The 21,322-nt window shown below is 50.6% G+C and overlaps 1 protein-coding gene across 8 annotated transcripts in view; it reads right to left on the reverse strand.

The window, feature by feature from the left end:
- The window catches only part of PPCDC (phosphopantothenoylcysteine decarboxylase), a 53,442-nt gene that overhangs the window by 19,581 nt on the left and 12,539 nt on the right, over nt 1-21,322 (reverse strand). For 2 of the 8 annotated variants that reach the window (XR_003005524.1, XM_024761704.1), the window contains exons 1-3: nt 16,656-17,534; nt 16,509-16,557; nt 15,497-15,625 (exon numbers count right to left, since the gene is read on the reverse strand). Coding sequence is in view for 4 of the 8 variants with exons in the window: in XM_024761704.1 (XP_024617472.1) it covers nt 15,497-15,625; nt 16,509-16,557; nt 16,656-17,071 (594 nt within the window). In the remaining 4 variants the exon portion in view is untranslated. Of the gene's footprint in view, nt 1-10,380; nt 11,304-11,693; nt 11,863-15,116; nt 15,153-15,496; nt 15,626-16,508; nt 16,605-16,655; nt 17,535-21,322 lie in introns of those variants that run through there. The other 6 variants (XM_024761700.1, XR_003005522.1, XM_024761701.1 and 3 more) reach the window with 6 other exon arrangements.

Genomic DNA, 21,322 nt, shown 5'->3' on the forward strand with positions numbered 1-21,322 from the left:
TCCATATTTCATAAGCTCTAACTGCCAGGATGTTTCTCCCTCTATGGGGTTGAACTTGGCCTCTAGGAGATTCCTTAGAGGTCTAGGACATACTCCTGTCTCCTGAGGCTGCTCTTCCCTGCCCATCCAGTCTGGTTTTTGTACACCTGTTCGGTGTGCTGGCTCTTCTTCTGCAGATGTTGGGCAGCGGGGGCCCTGAAAGGATCACAACACTTCAGGTGCAGTCTGAGTCAGAGGGAGGAATAATCTCCTCCTTTGATCTGCATGCTATGCAACTATTAATGCAGCCCAAACTTCTGGGGAAGCTCCGTGCATTGTATGTTCACTGTAGCTCACGAGAAAGAAAGTTCTCATTTCATAGGCACCTGCCTTGGTTTCCCACAGTCACTTGCTGTGGCCCCCAGGCCCTGTCTCACTGGGCCTCTGCCCACCTTATCCCACTTTAAACCACTACCCTCTCGTATTCACAGCCCTTCTTTCAGTTCCCCCAGCTAGCCCTCTCCTCCCTTCCTTTTCACATACAGTAGCCTCAGCCTGGAATGTTCTGGTTCATCTTTCCCTGGGTAGCTCCTGCTCACTCATCTTTCTTCTGATCACTTCCTCCAGGAAGTCTTCTCTTGAAGCTCCCCTCTCCCCCTCACTAAACTAGGCCCCATGGTTACCCCTCTCATAGCACCCCTTACCTTTCTTCCATGGTACTTATTGGAGTGTCTCCTCTTCCTTGTCTGATAAAGGTCTATCCCTCCCACTAGACAGCTAGCCCTGAGAGCAGGGAGCACATCTGCTTCTGCTCCTCACTGTATCCCCAACACTGAGCACAGTTCCTGGCTTGGGATATACGCAGAACAAAGTTGGATCAAGTGAATGAACGCGTGACTGAGGCACAGGGTTATTTTGTCTAATTAGGCAAAGCCCCTTCATTACCACACCACTCCATCCTGCCCAAATGGAGCAAGAAGATGAAGAGCAGAGGGTGGGCTGTGGAGATAGGCAGACCTGGGCCTGAGTTCCAGCACTGCCACTCACCAGATTGTGCCTTTGGTGAGTCACTTCACCTCCCCCAGCTTCGGTTTACTCACCAGTAAAATGGGGATGGTAATGGTGGGCACCTCACAGGATGACGGATGAAGTACAAATCATGTATGCAAAGGACCTAGCACACAATGCTCAGAACATGTGAGTCTTCTCCCCCAGAAGCTTGTGAGAGGGGTGTGTTCACATCCCAAGACCTCTAACGGGCAGGTAGGTTCTCATCACCTGGGTGGGGCTCCTCTGCTGCAGGCAGAGCAGTGGGGACAGGGAAGAGGTTTGTCTCTCACCACCAGATCGCTCTGGGAATTCTCTAATTGGGTCTGGGACCATCTTTGCTCTCTGATGGCCTCAGAGCCCCTCATCTTCATCCCACTTTCAGAGTCACAGGGAAAGGGCACACTTTACTGTCTCCATTTTCTAAACAAGCAAGCAGAGGCTCTGAGCCTCGGCTGCATGGGGCACTCTCACCTACTCTAGTCCTGGCTGCTGCCCCTCCCAGGGGGCTCAGGCTCTGCCTCTGGCATGCTGGAGTGAGGGGTCCAAGTCCTTGCCCTTCCTGTGCCTTGGTCAGCTTGTCTATTAGAAAAGGGTTTCTTTTTCTCATACCCCTCTTCCCTTGGAACCACCACCAGGGATGAATAAATGGAGAAAACCTGACATGACTTCCGCCAGGTGGGCCTCGTCTGCTTCTTTGTGAGATGTGAGACAGTTACCCAAGGCTGTATCTGGGCAGAAGTGAAGCAGGCGTTAGCACCCAGCCATCAGAAAAATGGTCCTGTCCTCAAGGGCCAGGCACTTGAGGCATCAGTGAAAACCGCTGAAGCATCTTCAGGACACATTTAAAGCCATAACTGCACAATCCAGCACCTGAGCTTTCCAACTCTTTCAAGGGCCATTGCTGGCCCCGCCCACACTGGTAAGCCCCTCCTGCTTGCTCTGGCCCAACTGGACCCTTCCTCCTCAGACTAAACCCCTTGGCTTTGAGCTCTGCAGGACGAGGTTCCTCCCGCCTCCACCTACCATGTCCAACTTCAGAGCCAGACTCAGAACCTGGTTCAGGTGTGCCATCTGGCCCCAGGCCTTTGCACACATTGCACCCCACTCCTGCCATTCCTACTTTTTGCTAGTGCCCACACCACCTTTAGAATTCAGCCCAGGTAGAACCTCCTCTGAGGTCCTTCCTTGTTCCTCAGACCTCCCCTGCAGGGTGGGTGGGCTGTCCTGCTGGTTCACTTGGCACCCTAGGCCTACTTACCGCCATCCCTTCCTCCCTCCCTGGGCTGGTCTTTCTGCTCTGCTGTCTATTCACTGAACTGGAAGTGCCTTGATGACAGGGATGGGTCTTTGGTCCAGGACACTGCCTGGAACACAGACTTTGAAAAATGTGAATATGGGGAGGTTGTGCATGTGTGGGGTGGGTGGTATGTGGGAACTCTCTGTACTTTCCACTCAATTTTTCTGAGAACTTAAAACTGCTCTAAAAAATAAAGTTTATTAATTAAAAAAAATTTTTTTTAATGAAGAAACATGATCAGCCTTTGATTATGCAACATTGGCTTGCAGAGGCCACAGGCTACTGTATTTGAGGGAGGTACCCCAGGCAGACCTGTCATTCCTGAGGGCAGGGACTTCCCTTCCCTTATCAGCCCTGCCAGCCTTGTCAGCCCATGTCTGAGTGCACACAGGTGGTGTGGTCTGACTGGCTGGATGACCAGCGACCAATTCCCTGCCCATCCACCTGTGATGCAACAAGTTAAGGCGCCTGCAAAGGCCATATGAGGTTTCAGCTGGGCCCTCCATTGTCAGCACTATGGCCGCTGACCCATTCCTGGAAGGTCAGGCTGGCTGGTGAACGTAGCAGGAACTAACCCCAAGGTTCACAAACCCTCCATATGTGTGTGACCTTGCAGACTTTTTACCCCTGATCTAGAGTATTCCTGTATCCCAGACCTGCACAGTCTCTCCAGGAGCCCCAGAGGGACTGAGCTGGAGCCAGAACAGGCTCTGTAGACCAGAGGGGACAGTCCTGACTCCAGGATACCTGCCATTCGATTTCTCAGTGTTCCTGTTCACCACTCATAGACATGGGGCAACAAAATGACGATTTATTTTCCTAGAAATTCCTGGCCTTGGCCACTGCTCCCCTCGAGGTCCAGGAAGATCAGAGAAGGCTGCAGAAGTCTTTGGAGCCTCCACCCTTCCCCAGCCCCCTGCCACACACTCACCCACCTTCCTCAGCCACTGCTCACATGCCAGTCCCGGAAGAGGCCACAAAGAGACTATCACATGGTCTGCCACACTCCAGCTGTTTTTCCATTTGGTCTCTTTCTCTGGTCTTCCTCCAAAGGCCCTGAGCCTGGAAGGCAGCATGACCCACTGGAAGAACCAGGGCTTGGAGCCAGCCAGAGCTTCCCTGCTTAAAAGCTGTGGGACCTTGAGAACATTAAGTAACATCTCTGAGCCTCAGTCTGCTCATCTGTCAAATGGGGATAATAAGCTCCCCCTTAGGGACTGCTACGAGGATTATGTTACAAATGGTAGCTGTTACTTCACAGAGCATAGCTTCTGAGCAGTACTTCCCTCTGGTGCTCTGTGGCAGGGTGGCAACACATCCTGGTTTTCCCAGGACAGTCCCAGTTGATGCCTATTGTCCTGGCATATTTACTGCCCCTTTTCACTCTCAGAAGAGCCCACTTTCTTTTTATTTATTTATTGGCTGTGTTGGGTCTTGGTTGCAGCACGTGGGATCTTCGTTGCAGCATGCAGGATCTTTCATTACGGCAGGTGGGCTCTCTAGTTGTGGAGCGGGGGATATTGAGCACACCGGCTCTCTAGTTGTGGCGCACTGGCTCTAAAGCGTGCAGGCTCAGTAGTTGTGGCACACGGGCTTAGTTGCCCCACAGCATGTGGGATCTTAATTCCCTGACCAGGGATTGAACTCTCGTCCCCTGCATTGGAAGGCAGATTCCTAACCACTGGACCACCAGGTAAGTCCCAGAAGAGCCCACTTTCGTCAACAAAATACATGGTCAGCCTACCTGCACCTCTCTCCATTCCCAACTTAGGTCCAGCCTGTGTGAGCAGCACCCTCACCCATTTCTACTCTCCCCTCTAAGAAGCCATGTCTTGGTTTATAGTTAGGAGGATTTTTATAACCTTCTCTCTGAGCTTCAGGTTATTTTTTTTTTAATGGGGATAGCAATGCCTATCTTGAAGGCTGCTTAGAGGATTAAATGAGATAAGGTATGCAAAGCACTTGTCTGGCATAGGCCAGGTGCCAGATAAACATGAGTCTCCTTCCATGGCCTTCTCTCCCTGGTTCCCATCATGCTGGCTTCCCCCCAAGAGTGGGGCTCCAGAGCTAAACTTTTCCCCTACCAAGAGAGTGATTTTTAGAAGTTCCAAGTGACATATGAGCTCCCAATCCATGATCTCTCCTGAGAGCAAGAAACGATCTTCACCTCCACCCTCCACTGCAGGCCCCGAGGAGCATTCCAGCCTCTCCTTCCTGCGTGCAACCACGTGTTTCTGCTGGCAGCTTCCAAGCCCATCGCTATAGCTGGAAACCCTTCAGCCCTCAGCTACCTTGCCCACATGAACAGAAGGCACCTTTGAACTCTCCCCGCTCTTCCAGGAATCCAGAGGCCCAAAAAGGAGTCTGCTGGGCCTCCAATCCCCAGGGACCTGCTATCTGGGTCAGCAGGCAAAGGGTAATCATGTAATCTCAGCAGATAAAGCCACCATGAGACCAGCCTGTTGCAGCAAGGGGATAACATGCTCCCAGATCACACCTGGATTAGCAACACGTCCTCCAAAGACCCTGAAGCTCAAATCTCCCATCTGCCTTTTGCCCTCACACCCACCTGCTCCTGGCATTCCTTTGCTCTTAGATAGCTATAGCAGTTCTCCTGGCCTACTCCTTCCCCTTGCCTTGCCCCAGGTGGCACGAAGCCTGCCTCAAATATTATAGAATATTCTGTTCCACCAGGAAGCTCTCGGTGTAAACAACCTGTCAGTCACTGGGATCTGACTCTAGGGTTCTTTGTTCAGAGGCAGTTGCGTGACGTTTCAGATTTTCATGCTGCCCTAGAAACAATATATGTATGAAGGAAGCTACAGGAAGAAAAACGTAATGAAGCAGCTGCTAAATTGGGACTAAAAAAAGGTATCTGGTGGTGGTGGTGTGTGGTGGAGGGGGTGTTTCAACAGATCGCAGGGAGGTAAATGCTAATGAGGGTGGAAGCTCTGGTTCTGCAGGGGCAGCCTATTTGGAGGCAGCTTTAGGGCAGAAAGAGAAACTGGCTGGGTGACCCTCACTTTCCCATCTATAAAATGGAATTAAATATACTAGTTGATTCTGTCATGAGGCTTTATGTTAGGAGGGTGAAGTGAAATCAAGGAAACTCTCAGCAGTATAAGGAACACATGACACATATACATAACCCAGACATAATCTAGGGCTCCATATGGCTCAATCCTGCACAGAGTCACACTCCAAGAAGCACAGACTGGCAAAGGAATTTGAAAGACCCGATATTCTAGTGATTGCCAGTGGGGAGAGGGAAGGGGGGAGGGGAAAGATACGGATAGGGGATTAGGAGGTACAAAGTACGATGTAGAAAATAAATGAGCCACAAGGATATATTGTACAGCACAGGGAATATAGCCAATATTTTATAGTAGCCTTAAATGGAGTATAATCTATAAAAATATTGACTCACTATGTTGTATACCTGAAACCAATATAGTATTGTAGATCAACTATACTTCAATATAATTAATTAATTTAAAAGAAGATCCAATATTTACTTGGGCTTCTCGAAGAACATTAAAGTGTGTCAAACTCAAAATCCTCAGCAGCATTCCTCAAAAATCCTTTTACTCCCCACCCCCATCTTCTGGTACCTCTTAGCAGCTTGGAGACTCTGTTAAGCCAATTCCCAGAATGTACCCCAACTTCTGGCCAGCCTGCATGGCTCTGCTGCCATCCCTCCACTCAGGCCCCTCTCAGCTCTTTAGGATGGAGTTAACCAAGTCTATGCGCCATGCTTTATTTTTTTTCTCCCTTTATGCATTACCAGAATTTGTCACAATAAAGGAGACTCTGGGACCAACCCAAAAAGTAAGATTCCTCCCCTTTTCCTCCCATCTTCTCAGTTCAATATCTCAATCTTTTTTTTTCAAATTCTACACCACAAAATGTCCGGGAACCATGAGGGCAGGCTGAACAATCCTGAAAGAAAAGACTGTGGTAAGCAAAGCAAAATTCTTTTTAGTGGGTGAGACTGGGAACCATTAATAAGTCTTGCACCACCATGTACACAATTGTCATTAAGATCTCCTTCCCCCCATTTGCCACAGGACTGTGGCTTTTACACTTTCTAATATTTTCCTTCACGTCATCACTCACTTTTGCATCGCTTCCCTTTCTAGAACCATGGGTGTGGCCAAGGCCTTCAGCACAGCCTGGCTTCCCTGACTTAGCATCTGGCTTCCTCCCTGACTCCAGCTTCTCAAGTCTCCCATCTGTTCTGCACGTACCACGCAGCTGATCTTTACTGCACTCCATACACACCATGTGGCTCCCCTGCTGTACAGCTCCGACTTCAGCACATGGAGTCTAAGATCCCATCCAGGTATCCCACATCGAGCACGTGGCAGTGCATCTCCACCTTTGCCTGCACTCTAACTACGCTGGCCTGCCAGTGAGCACCAGCCTGAGTGCCACTCCCTCCAAAGGGCCCACCCTGGCTTCTTCCCAATTCTGAATCATGGCACTCACAGAGTCTGTGCCACACAGTCACACTTTTGATTTTCTCTGTCACTTGATTGTTTTAAAGCCTTGAGTCTTCTTCCCATAAGACCATAAGCTCCTTGAGATCAGAGACCTCAAAGGCTTATAGGGAGCACCCAGGGATACTCAGAAGTCATCTTCCTCTATGAGCTCCTGAGGAGAAAAACAAACCGTTTCTACTCCAAAGGCCTTGATGGAAATCTCCAGATGCCCCTGCCAAGTCATTCTTAAGAACTTCTGGATAAAGGGCAGAGGGAATCCTTTAAAAAATGTATGTAATTGTGGCTTTTGTGGTGGATAATGTATTTATCTGGCTCAAAACTTAAAATGAAGTCAGCCTCCCACCTTTGTTCCTCAACCACCCAGTTCCCCCATTGAGAGGCAAACAATGGACTGGATTCTTATTTATTTTTCAATAAGTATTCCAGCAAATACAAGCCAATACGAATAGATCCTCCTTTTCTCCCCTCATTTTTTAAATACACAAGCTAACATGCAATACATATTGTTCTCCATCTTGCATTTTGTTTAACAATGTATCTCAGACATCATCCTGTATCAGGCCTAGAGACCTTCCTCACTCTTTGTCTTGCGGCTGTGTGGTGTTCCAGTGCAGGGATGACCCTGATTTATTTAACCAACCTTCAGTTGTTAGATGGGGAGAGTGTTTCCAGTCTTTTACTACCATATGCAATGCTGCAAAGAATAGCCTTGTTCAGATTTAATGTCATATATGTGAGTGTATCTGTGGGACAAATCCCTAGAAGTAGAATTGCTGGGCCAAAAGGTAAGGTGAATATGTAATTTTGATTGTTCTCCAAAGAGGTTGTATCATTTTACACTCCGACAAGCAAAGTACGAGGGTGCGATCTCCTAACACCCTTACCAACCTAGTATGTGAAAACTTTCATTTCAGTGTAGTTTGATTTGCACCACTCTCCTCGTGAAGGTGGCTGAATAGCTTTTATAGTCGTGTGTGTGTGTGTGTGTGTGTGTGTGTGTGTGTGTATGTGGACTCTGTTTTTATCCTCTGCTCACTTTTCTTTTCTGTTCTTCGCCTTCTTCTAATCAATGTAGAGGAACTCTTTGTATATTAAGGGATTTAGCCCTTTGTTATATGACCTGTAGATAATTTCCCCAGTTTGTTGTCTTTTGACCTTGCCTTTCGGCTGTTGCTAGGTGGAATTGTTTATTTTTCTATAGTCAAATTTATCAATCTTTGCTTTTATGGCTCCTAGGTTGGGTGCCTGGCTCAGAAATGAGCAAGACACCCCCCAACCCCCTAAATACACACACACACACACACACACACACACACACACACACACACACACACACACACACACACACACACACACACACACACACACACACACACACACACACACACACACACACACACACACACACACACACACACACACACACACACACACACACACACACACACACACACACACACACACACACACACACACACACAAAGCTTTTAAAAATTCTATCAGAGGGCTTCCCTGGTGGCGCAGTGGTTGAGAGTCCGCCTGCTGATGAAGGGGACGCAGGTTCGTGCCCCGGTCTGGGAGGATCCCGCATGCCGAAAAAAAATTCTGTCAGTACAAAAAAAGCTTGGAATGACTTGCCAGGTTTTGTGAGGAACAGGACAACTCCTGCCCTCCAGGAGATTCCAGTTTTAGGGAGACATAAACTGACTATTGCAATTCCATGGTATAGTAAATAAGAGGGGGCACAATGGGAGCCTGGGCTAGGACCACCTAATCCAGCCTGAGTTGGCCAGGCAAGGCTTTCCAAAGGCAGTGGCACCCAGGTACATCCAGAGGCATGCGTAGGAGGCAGCCAGGGGAAGAATGGTCTTCCAGTAAAAGCGGCAGCATGTGCAAAGGCAAGAAGCAACAGGGCTCGGTCAAAGTTGTCCAGTCTGGCAGGAGGACAAGGAGCCCTGCAGGGTTGGTGTGTGGTAAGGGGTGGAGCTAGGAAAATAGACAGGGGCCAGATTACCGAGGGCCAAGAGGATACTGCCCCAAAGTCAGGGCCTTACCCTGAGGCAGTGCGGAGGTGGCAGGGGGACACATCAGCCGTGTGGAGGAAGAGCTGGAGACGATCCAGTGTGGAGGCTGGACCCTGGCTCTAAGGCTTCTGCCTCTTGCCCAGCAGCAGCCACGGCAGCCTAGGGGCTCCAGGCTGCCAAACAAGACTGAGAATTTCAGACCCAAATGTTCTGTTCTGTCAAACTTCCAGAATTCTATAAAAATCATCAGGGAAGCTAGCACCTTCTCTGAGAAACATTTCTACCCAAGATGATGACAACTACAAGAGCTCTGACTTTTACTGTTATCAGTGGTTATCACGCCCACCTCAGCACCCCACTGGCAGATGGGGCCAGGTTAATGCAGCTCAGACACTACCTGCCCTCCCCTCAGCTTCAGCCTGGCTCAGGAAATAGCTGGGCTCTTCAGCCCCCGCCCATTCATCCAGACCCTCATTCAGAATGGGCGACAGGATGCGGGACTGCCGTGATGGAGGGGTGGACCCCAGCTGGCCCGTGTCCATGGGGACATCTCTTTCCTTCTAGCCAACAAGGCTCAGTCCCACTATGAGCGGCCACAGACAGGCCTACGAACTTCTCTGCTCCTGTGACTTTTTAAAACAGGCATTTTGTAGCAGGTGTCCTGAGCAACTGTCCTTGCTAAAGTGCCCAGCACAGAGCCTCGCACACAGCAAGCACTCAGCAGCAGTTTCTGTTAAAACTGGAAGCCTCACCATTCATTAGGAGGTTGCTGAGGGAAAGGAAGGGCGATGTGGACAGAAGGAGGGAAGTTGGAAAACACTTAAACGGAACTTTGGGATTGCCTCTGGATTTCAGTTGTCCAGGCCCTCACCATGCCCGACCCCCAAACCAGCCAAAGAAGTTGGTTCTTGATGCTACCATTTTAGTTATATTTTCTTTAGTGCCCTAAGACAATTTTATCCCAAAGGATCACTTGATTAAGTCAAGTGCTATAGAGATAAAGGCTCTTAGAGGCTGCTGGAGGCTTGGTTCCAGCCAGCAGGCTTCCTGGGCCCTTCTAAGGCGCCTCTATTCCCCAGTGGTCCGACGGCATGCAAGGGGTACCCGCTCACCCCGGCCTGGAAGGCAAGAGGGCAGGAAGGCAGCCCCAACCTCAGCTCCAAACAGTCAAACAAGCCCCAACCCACAGCAGCCATCAAACAGCAGTAGGTCAAAGGCAGGGTAGTGGAGGGTTTCTAGCGCAGAACATGTGTCTCTCTGGAGTCTACTTCCCCCATCCATGTGTGCCACTGTGGGGGGCAGGGGGAGGTACAGACACCGAGGTCCCCATCTCAGGCACAGAAAAGCTGATGAGGAGGACACCAGGAAGCAAGGGGCCTGGGTTCCAGGTCAGATTCCAACCCTGCTGGCTGTGTGCCTGTCACTTGTATAAAGTGCATGTCAGCCTAGGGTCGGGGATTTTATTTTTCCCAAAATGAGACAGTCTATTTCAGTAAACGTTAGAAAAGCTCACTGGTATGAATACATATCTAGCTTTAACTTCCATTTTATTTGACATTTACTATGTGAGAGGTAGTAGGGTAGGCATTTTGCATACATTATCTCATTTAATCCTCTCAACAACTCCATGAGGAAAGTGAGGGTAAGAAAGGCTGAGCCCTGAGCCCTAGTCCCACTGCTAGTATGTGGCAGAGCTGGATTTGAACTAGGGACTGTCTGGCTTCTGAACGCTTTGCCCTTACCTGCCATACGATATAGGAACTAAGGACAGTCAGTCAGTTGCCAGCCTAGGCCCTTCCCCGGCCCCGGATCTCTAAGACCACAGAGAGGCTCTAAAGGAAGGACAGAGTCTCCCAAAGAGTCACTTTTCTTTATTCTCAGTACCCCCGATCTCACAGCACGGTCTGTGGGAAATCTCAGGGCCTTGCCACCTCGCAGTCTTCCTTGCACCCCACCAAGAAGCTGAAGCTCCAAAGGTCTGGGGATCTCCAGCTGTGGCTCTTTCTAAAAGCAGTTCCTGGGCACAACATTGGATGGAGGTTTCTCGGTCATTCCCCTTCCCAGAGCACAGGAACAATACAGCAGCTTGCTCCCCTGGCTTGCTGTGCCCATCCCAGGAAAAGGTGGGGAGGAACTCCAGAAAGCAGGTGTCTCTTGGTTGAAAGGAGTTGGGACCTGGGCCTTTGGTCTAGTTTAACCTGGGGCAGGTCACGCTCCTGGGGAGGCTCCCGAGCAGGCCCAGGCCAGACCACTACTCAACAAATGCAGAAGTCTTCACCATATTTTGCCAAAGTCCACCTTCTTCACCAACTTGGCCTGAAAACACCTGAGTTCAGAGGGACATGCGTGACAGAAATCCCCGGGTTCAATTCTGCTGGAAGGCACCGTGCTGGGAGAGGACTTCTTTCACTTTGTCCACAATGGTGCCCACCTCAGCCATGGCCCCCAGACCTAGGGAGCAGAGTTCGGCTATGACCCTGCAGACCGAAGCAGGGGACTGTCCCCCACCCACCCTCACCCACTGCTCCCCGAGTGTCCCACCCAGAGCCCAGTGCCTGAGAAGGCCAGGACCAGGCCCGAGGCAGATCCAGCAAGTCCCTTCCGAGACACCCCCAGGACAGGCCCCAGGAATAGTTACAGCAGCCATCTTGAACTGTATGGGCTGCATGCCAGGGAGGATACCAGGCAGTTTACCTAACAACTCTGAGAGACAGGAATTACCACTTCCATTTGCCAGATGAGAAAGCTGAGCTGGAGGTCACAACAGGCTGGGATCTGAAGCTGAGCCCTGCCACGGCCCCAGGCTGTGGGAATGAGCTGTGAGCCTGGCCAGACACCCACCTTGGTCTCCACAGACCAGCTTCTTGGCCACACAGGGGATCTCGACATAGCCGAAGGCCTTGAGCTGGCCCACCTGCTGCTCGGTGATGGGGTGCTCCCACATGGCGGTGTTCATCGCCGGGCAGAAGAGCAGGGGCTTGCTGCGGTCCCAGGCCCGGATGACACAGGTCTGTGAAAAAGGTAGGGGGTGCCTGCTGCTCTGCCTGCCACCCTTCCCTAGCCTTCCCAAATCCTACCCTCTGCTTCTGGGCCACAGCCAGCTGAGGACTTGGGATGACTGGGAGCCACTGTCTGAAGGGAGCTGTCTCATACTTTGAGGGTGGGGCTGTGTCTCCTGGTCCCTCTCACCTCCCCATAGGCTCTGTCACAGGGCCCTACACACAGGAGGTGCTCTACCAATGCTAGCAATGGCCTAGCCACCTCCAAGCAGACCTCCCTTACTGTGCAGAAAGGGCTCCCTCTGCCCAAGCCTCTGTCTTCCTCACAGTCAGCCACACCTCACAGACTGAAGCAACCCTGGGCAGCTGGGGGCAGGCCTGCGGTTCCCACAAAGCTAAGGACCAGACTGCCCAGCAGGTGGGCTCATCTATCCTGACACCAGCTCTACTTGAGGCCAACTAAAGCTTGGCCATGAAAACAACATCTTCCACATGACAAAACCCTCTCCCACGTGTTATCTCATGAACCCTCACTGCGACCCTGTAAAGAAGTTGCTGTCCCATTTCACAGAGGGGAAGCTGTACTTCCCAGAGGTGAGCCATTACCCGAGGACACACCAGACAATGATCCAGGGCAAGGCTTTGCACACCGCCCATGCCATCCTCCACTGCATCGTGCAACCTCACTACCTCCCGATGTCCAGGCCATCCCACCAGGTCACATACCAGAGCAGCTATGAAAGGGACAGACCAGCTCACAGTCTTTAGCACTGTGAGCTTTGCAATCACGTGGACCTGGGTTCAAATCTTGCTGTGCTATCTCCTGTTACTAACCATGAGAACCTGAACAAGTTCTTTCATGCCGGGAGTATCAGCTTCCTCTCTGCAAAAGCCCTCTCACTGGGTGGTCTTGAGGGCGGAGGGTGAGAATACTTATAAAGCTCTTTGCACAAGGCCTGGCACAAAGTACAGGCTCCAGAAATAGTAGCTCCTGTTATTATTACAGGCATAGGCTCCCTGGGCCAGGGGCTGCCTCGGGGAGAAATAAGCTCTGGGGCCCGCAGGAGTGTGCTCCCCTGGGCTCTGACTGCTTCAGGCACCTCTGCCTAGGCTGTGGGCCCCTCAGGGAGACAGCAGCTGGCACACCCCTTCCCTGAAGTGGAGCCTGTCTGCAATAAGAGGGGGAGTCCAGAGAACAATGCCACGAACAGGCCAGGGAAAATGCCTGCCCTCCTCAGTGCCCCTGCCCTCTCCTGGGGACAGGAAGGAAGTTGGTCAGCACACAGCCTCAGGATCTGGGGGCTTGCGTCATCCCAGACACAGCGTTTGTTTCCCACCAAGTCCTCACAATGAGGCAACCTGGCTATGAGTGGACAGTTTCAGTCCACACTTCCTCTTGGCCCTGTGCCACCTGCTGCTTCTGCAGAAGTCATGAGCATACCTAGAAGAGTCCCTTGACTGCGTGTGGGGCGGGTGTTGGCAGGGCTGGGGTTCTAAATGACCTCAAAGGGAAGCACAGCAACCGGAGCAGAAACTCAACATCTCCATGCCCCACACCTCTCTAGCTTTTCCCACCTCATCTCAAAACTCAGCGCTTCCTGGACAAACCACAGCTCCTCCAAACCTTCCAGCACAAGAGGGCCGAAAGGAGGCATCAGTTCCCACAGTCACTTCTGTTTGGCCCATGTTGTGTGCAGCACCTCAGGCTCTGCCCCTGGGAATCCGCTTGGGTGGAGAGAAGGCTTGGATCCGGGTCAGGAGACCAGCTGCCAGCTATACTGGTGACCCAGGGAAGTCACCTCCTCTTTCTGGATCTGCTTGGTTATTTAGCACAAAGAAGGGCTAGAGCCTGAGTGGGCCAGAGGGCAGACAGAGATGCACATCACCCAGGCCAAGGGCCCTGAGACTGGGAACACAGGTTCATACCTAGCGCACTGCTCTAATGGCACCCCAAGCTCTGGACACTGGAAAGGGAGATGATCTGAAGGAGGGAGGAAGCAGGTCAAGCTTCTTTTGGGGAATATAAGGACAAAACATCTTTTGAGAGAGCACAGAGCCACAGACCATGATGACAGCAGTGTAAGATTTGCAGTTCTTTGAAATACTTGCACCTTCAAGGGAAACCTTTGAGGCAAAGGGCCTCAGGGCTGGTCCTGGGAACATATTCCACTGCTCAGCCAACTCAGTAGGAGGGAACCCCAAAGATTTCAGGGAGTGGTGGCAGCACTGAAGAAAAGAGGGAAGCAGAGCTTTCAGGAGTAAGGAAGGAGCCCTCAGAGAATTGGCCCGGGCCGGGGCTTAGCTCCTAGAGGTTGGCGTGCTTTGTCACATCAGCTGGCTACTGACCGACCAGTGGGAAGCCTGGAGATCTGGTGAGATGGTGCTGGTTACACACAATGCTGACGCACTTAGATGAAAGTGGCCAGGAGCCTGACCTGCTCCGCCGTCCTGTCAGCCAGGCACTAGCCCCATCAGGAAGCCTTCTTGATAACACTGCTCCTAGGCCTGCCCTCCTCTGCACTCCCCCACCCCTGCACCTGCCACACAATCTGTGTGCTGCTCTTCTTCTGATCACCTGTGCTCTATTTCAAATGATGCTTAAATCACCAGCAGCTTCTTTGAGAAGTACCTTAAGCACCAGTCAACAAGCATATGAGGAGACTAACATCCTATCTAACCCCCAAAACCTTGACCCAGCTTCGTTAGTCACTTCATTTACTTTGGCTGTTAGCCAAAGTAGAATGACTGATTGCCTCATACATACAATAAGCATTTCCTGAATGCCTACTACATGCCCAGTACTGTGCAAGGTGGTGACGCCATTGTCAAAGGACTGACTGTACCACACACCAGAGCATACTCTAAAAACCCTCTCCTTCCAGACTGTCAGCTCCCTGTGTCCTCTGTGTCCCTCCACACAGGGCCTGACACATGGCAAGTTAAAGCTCAATGGATGAGGGAAGAGGGATGATAAGGGAGAGGGAGGGGGACCACACCCAGTCTTCCCAGGATGATCATGTAAACAAAGGCTCTTTAAGGACAACAGCTCCCTGGAGGTCCCCCAGGCCTAAGACAATCCCCACTCTGTACAGCTGGACTTCTCTTCCTCTCCTCCACCTTGGGCCTCTTGTCCTTTCTCCTTTCTTCCCCTTTAAGCTTTCCATAATATACAGGAAAACCACATCTCAGCTTTGTGGCTAAAGCTACAGGAGAGATAAGTGTGCCTGAGAGATCCATGCAGAAGTAAACGCTCTTATCCGATTACCCATGTGGATATCCAGGTCCTGATGGGAAGGCGGAGCTAAGGTGGGCAGGCAACGGGGTTGGGAAGGGAGACCAACAGAAGAGCATGTTGAGGGCAGCCCATGAACTATGGACAAAGAAAGAGCAGCTGAGCATCGGGGGGCAGGTGAGAGGTGGACACCCTCAGAGGGCACCCGCAAGTCGAGTCAACCCATCAGGACCAGGCCTTCTACCCACTTGCTGGAGCACAGGTGAGGCCAGGTGGAGGGTTGTCCAGGGGACTGTGTTCCGAGCAAACAGGCCCACCATAAAGGGATTCCAAGGTGAGAACAGAAGCAGTCTGCAGCTCAGCAAACTGGGAGTGAGGCCCAGGGAGGGAGGAGGGCCCAGGGAGTCACTCACAAGCAAGTTGTCACAGATGCCACTGGCCACCTTTCCCAGCGTGTTGGCATCGAGAGGAGATACCAGCATGAGGTCTGCCCACCTCCGCAGGTCAATGTGGAGAACTGGGTCGGATCGGCACTTCCACATCTGGCAGAGGGAAGGAAGTGGGGTCACCGGGCCGGCCATTCTCTCAGTGTGGAGGGAGGAGCGGCAGGTGGGGTGAGGGCCAACACAGACCAGGTACACTAAGTCAGGAACCCAAGGGAGACCACCTGAGAGACCCCCGCCCAAGTTCACTGCCACCCCTCTTGCAGCTAAGCTGGTGAACATTGGCTGTGGAGCCAACAGCCTGAGAGAAACCAGCCCTGAGGAAACAAACACCCCTTGTCTCTCTGAGCTATTCCCTTTATGGTTTGGTTTTCAAGAGAACTGACATCTGGCAGGGAACTCCTGGCCTGTCTGCTTGAGGCGGATGCTTGGGTTGTCCAAGCCAGTGGAAAGGCTCTGGGCGGTGAGAAATGGAGGGGGCGGGGTGGGGAAGACGGGCCAGCCAGAAATGTTCTAGGCTGAGAATGTTTAAAAATGCCTGGCAGGGCACCCCTGTGAGGCCCACACTTGATGTCTAGTGAATCGGCCAGTGCCCGCCCCTCTGCAGGAGAGCAAAAGCAGAGCCCGGCAGCCGTGGGAAGTGAGGCACTCTCCACAGCCCCGACGCTGGGAGCCGCGTGGACAAGGGTGGTGGGAACAGAGCTCCTCTGTGGTTTCATCAGCCCAGATAAATACAAGGACACTCAACCTCAGGCACAGGGCCAAAGCTGAGGTCTGCCTGAGGTGGGAGGAGACTGTGGGCCTCCTGCAGGCCAGAGCTAGACAGATGTTTTCCTCATTGCCTCTGCCCAGAGAGCCCTGACCGCTGACTTGAGCCTGGCCTGTCTGCTCCGGCCACCAGAACCATAGGCTGCAGGGAGGATGGTCCTGTCCTATTGGTACAAACACGATGGAACTCAGCCCTGGGGCCCCCAGCACTGACCTCCCATTCATCAGCGTCGCTGTAGAGCGTGACAGGAACATCCTGGGGACTGTAGAAATGTTTGGCTCTCTCAGTTGTGACCACTGCTACTTCCAGCTGTCACCAAGAAAAAGTGGAGTGGGGGTGGAGAAGGAAAGAGAAACTTACCAGAGCCACCAGCCTGGAGGCCACACGGGGCCAGGCCAGCAAGAGCTTTCCTCACAGCCTGGCTGTGCAGAGGACTTCTCCCTCCGAGGCAGCGAGCCCCATGTTTGCATAGCTACTTCCGCTGTCACCCGAAGGTCAGGCCTCACCAGGTGCGGCCGTTTCACTTCCCTATCTGAGGTGCTGCCGAGGAATGAGTCACCAACTGCCCAGCGTATATAAAGCTGCAGGCTCCTGCCGCTCAGGCAGAGACAGACAGGAAGGGAAATTAGGGCAAGAAGGCCACGCAGGCCATGGCAGGCAGGAGGGGCCACCCCAAGGAGGCTCACAGGTCCTGAGCTCTGGGCCACACCACAGATCTGCCCTCTGCAGGCAAGGCACTGGGGAGCTGGGGTCCTGCATGTGGTGTCTGCAGCCATGGCCCAGAGAGAAAGCAGGCAGAGTCCCTTGCCGTACTTCTAGGAACAAGGCTTCGTGGGCTCTGGCTGCAGACAGGCTCCAGGAAAAGCAAACCTGTGTGCCCTACACTCATGGGGTAAGAGTGATATTTACCTTCACACTACTCATTTAGCAGATAAATTAATAATGCAAACAAGAGGGATGGTTAAGGTGCTTAACAGACAGAAATAGCACATGATAGGGTGAACAGCACTAGACCAGTTCTCATAACTCGTAAAACGAGATGTCAGACTAACAAGCATGCAGATTAAAGGGGCCCAGAAGAGGTGGCTGGGAGGGGAGGAGTGTAGGAAATCACATCTTTGGGGGACATTTATCCAGGAGGGAAAAAAGTCAAGGGTGACAAGGACAGAATCATCAACTAACCAGAGCAAGGGTCATGGGTGGCAGTGTCTGGGCTAGATGTGCTCTTTGGCCTGCATGGGGTTATAAACATTTTTTTTTTTTTTTGCTGCGCCAGGCAACATGTGGTACCTTAGTTCCCCGATCAGGGATCGAACCTGCGCCCCCCGCAGTGGAAGCACGGAGTCTTAGCCACTGGACCACAAGGCAAGCCCCGGGTTATAAACATTTTTAAGCCAAAATATACAAATTGGGAGATTTCACACAGAAAATCCAATTTCCTGGCTCCTTTTAAAAACCTGACTGGGACTTCCCTGGTGGCGCAGTGGTTGGGAATCTGCCTGCCAATGCAGGGGACACGGGTTCAAGCCCTGGTCCAGGAAGATCCCACATGCCACAGAGCAACTAAGCCTGTGAGCCACAACTACTGAGCCTGTGCTCTAGAGCCCGTGAGCCACAACTACTGAGCCTGAGAGCCACAACTACTGAAGCCGGCGCACCTAGAGCCCGTGCTCTGCAACAGGAGAAGCTACCGCAATGAGAAGCCTGCTCGCCGCAACCAGAGAAGGCCCACGCGCAGCAACGAAGACCCGACTCAACCAAAAATAAGTAAAATAAATAAATTTATAAAAAAACAAAACAAAACGGAGTGCTCTGGCACTGCTGGGCCCACATTCCTGCTTGAGAATGACTTGGTGGGACTTGGTGGGGCTGCCTCTTTGGATGGGCCGTGCCCATGCCATTTCAACCTAGTCCCTGCCCCTCCCTATCATCTCACCAAGGCTCCCTCTCCTCATTTGTTTCCTGCCTTTTGTGGGTTGTCAGACACTGTTCTGCACAGTACCTAGGAGTAAAGCTGGAACCAGGGAGTAGAAATCTCAGAGAGCCAGACTGCAGAAGAACTTCAAAAGGTCTGGTGCTCCCAGCTCTGCTGAAGAGCTCTCAGATTTGTCCATTCTCCCACTCACTCCCTCTTGGAACCTACCATCCCCCAAACTTGCACAAAACCTGAGGGACCTCTTTAATGGTCATTTAAACCAAACTCCTTTTGAGCCGGGGAGTCCCTTCTAGGATAGACCTGAACGAGCCTGGTCCAGTTCTGAACAAGATGGCAAATGAACAGGGCTGCTGTCCCTCCATGGAACCCAGCCCTGAAGATGTCACAGGACCAGCACAGGGAGAGCAGTGAAAGGCAGAATGGTGCTGAGACTCTTAAGACACGAGACAGTAATGACGTAAGGTGTGGGGCATAGTAAGTTAGAACTAACCACAAGAAGAAGAATATATAACTTTCGAACCAGCAGAAGAAAATTCAATCAACACAATAAAGGATAGGGAAAGGAGAAAAAAAAAAGCAGAGAGAACACATGATAAGCGGAAAGCATTAAATAAGATGGAAGAAGTCCTAATAGAATAGCAATTATAGTAATTATATAATTGGCTAAACTCCCTAATCAAAATTCAGACTCTCATACTGGATGTTTTAAAATCCATCAATCACATCAAAATATGTCTGAAAAGACACATTTAAGACAAAAAGATATATAAAGCTTAAATAAAAGAATAAACTTTCAGTTAAATAAAGTGGATTAAACTCTACTCCCTCTCAAAAGCGCACTGAAATAAAAGTGAAGGGATTTTTTTAAAGGTATGAATCACCAGAACAAAGAGAAGAGGACAAAAACATAAACAAAAACCCAGCAGTTAAGATATATCAACACATAAGATATGGAAGTGGAAGGAAGCATTAACAGATCAGATTAGATCAGACAGGATCAGATTTTTTTTTTTTTAATGAACATTCCGGGAACAAAAAGGAACTCTTGGAAATTAAAATTATAAATAGTCAAATAAAAAATTCAATATAAGTTTAGAAGAAATTTTCCAAAAAGTAGAAGAGAAAGATAAAAAGATGGATAATACTATTAAAAGAGATGAGGTGGTCCAATGGTTAAGACGCCACGATTCCACTGAAGGGGGCAAGGGTTTGATCCCTGGTTGGGGAACTAAGATCACACATGCCGCATGGCACAGCCCAAAAAAAAAAAAAAGATGAGATCAGAAGACCAACTCAAGAGGTCCAAAATCTGACTAATAATGAGTTCCTGAAAGGGAGAACAGAAAAATAGAGGGGTGAAAATTACAAAAGAAATAAAATGAAATTTCCCCAAACTGAAGAACTCAGAGGTAGGAGCCATCTCTTCTGCCTACAGAGCTCTGAGAAGGTGGCAACCTGTTAGGCTCAGGGAACCTGAAGTCTCATGTCCCTGGCATCCACTGAGTATAAGTCAATGGAGCCTGAGCCCACATCAGCTCTCCTCCTACTGAAGTATATGGGGTTTGCAATCAACAAAACCTCACAAGTTCTTTTCACCCATGTTGCTACTAAACCACAAGCCCCAAACTGTACTTGCGTTGTTACTTTCCCAAATGTAGCCCCTCACATTTCCCTGGTGAATCCCACCTTTCCAGAGTTGGCCCAGTGTTTGCTCAGTCTATGTAAAGAGCTCCAAAAATGTCAATCCTGTTCCTCCTGGCCTGTTCTCAGCCAGTACCACCATCAGTAGCCCCAAGACACAAATCCAAATGATGAAAAGGACAAGGTCAAGAGCAGAGCCCTTCGCCAAGGTCCACAGGTTGGGGGGCTGGGGTGGGAAAGAATCAAGAATGAACCCTTTCCAAGTAGGATCTTTCCCTGATTATAAACATGCTGATAACATTACCAGGTGGTCCAGGGGGATGTCCTAAAATTCCATCAGAGCCCTCACCAAATCCAAAAATACTCTAATATCCAAAATAAAATAAAATAAAATTGATATGGCTTGTCCCCAGTGAGCCCAATCAAACCCCAGTAACAACCATTTTCTAAGTGCTTTTCTAAGGGTTCACAAGCTTTTTCTAATTTGTGGAGCCTACCTCTTCCGCCTTTTTGATAAATGGACATTAGTCATCTCCAGCCTCTAGCCCCTCTGCTGTTTCCCACACATCCTGTAGGTCACCAACCACAACCTCAGCACCCCAGGACAGAACTTGCCAAGTTCAGGAGATGAATCACCCAACTTGGGTTCAAGTCTCTTCTGCCACCATTGGTCCTTTTTCAAACTCAAAAGAAAACAATGGAAGCCAAATGGACTCAAGAGTCCCTGCCATTTCTTTCTGTCCCCCCACTAATGTTATACCATTGGCCTCCAGGACCAGGCATTGTTCCATTGCTCTTTTTCTAAATATATGTAAGAGCCCTCTTGGTCGTTCTGAGTTTCACTGCAGGCTTCAGCTCACTCTGGTGACCTCTGGACCATATTCTACCTTTATCTTTGGTTATATGTTCCTCCTTTCCATTTAACTGCTTTCCAGTTTCCTTCAACAGACGGCTTCAACAGACATATCAGTTTTTGGTCACTGCCTTCTTTTCCTTAAGAGGACTACTTTCTTTCATTTCTAGGAGCTTCCTGACCATCCTGAACAATTTGCCACTTAAGATCACCCCAGTTCATCCTCTCTCTATTCTGAAATTTGGAAAGCTGCTTCCTGAAGATCGAGTTCCCCTACTCTCCCCAACTCCCAAACGGCCTGCCAGTTCTCAAAGTGAGGATTGTGCCTAGGGCCAGCCTTCAGAAACATACCCAGTTTGGTGATGGCCCTGTTCAGGGGCTCCCTCCTTCCTCTCAGCTCTACCTTTTCCTTCCCTCTGCATCCCCTTCACAGTCTTCCCCTGGCTCCTGGGGAATTCCAATCAGGGGTCCAAGTAGGCCTCCCACCCTGGTCCATAGCTGCAGCTTGAGATCTTCCCCTTAAGATCTTCCCCTAGTCTCTCAATCTATCCGTCTCTGGCTACCTTCCCAGGTTACACTGTCATTGTTAGGGAGCTT

Source organism: Neophocaena asiaeorientalis, unplaced genomic scaffold (assembly GCF_003031525.2).
Source record: "Neophocaena asiaeorientalis asiaeorientalis breed wild unplaced genomic scaffold, Neophocaena_asiaeorientalis_V1.1 scaffold54, whole genome shotgun sequence".
In the NCBI taxonomy this organism is placed as follows: domain Eukaryota; kingdom Metazoa; phylum Chordata; class Mammalia; order Artiodactyla; family Phocoenidae; genus Neophocaena; species Neophocaena asiaeorientalis.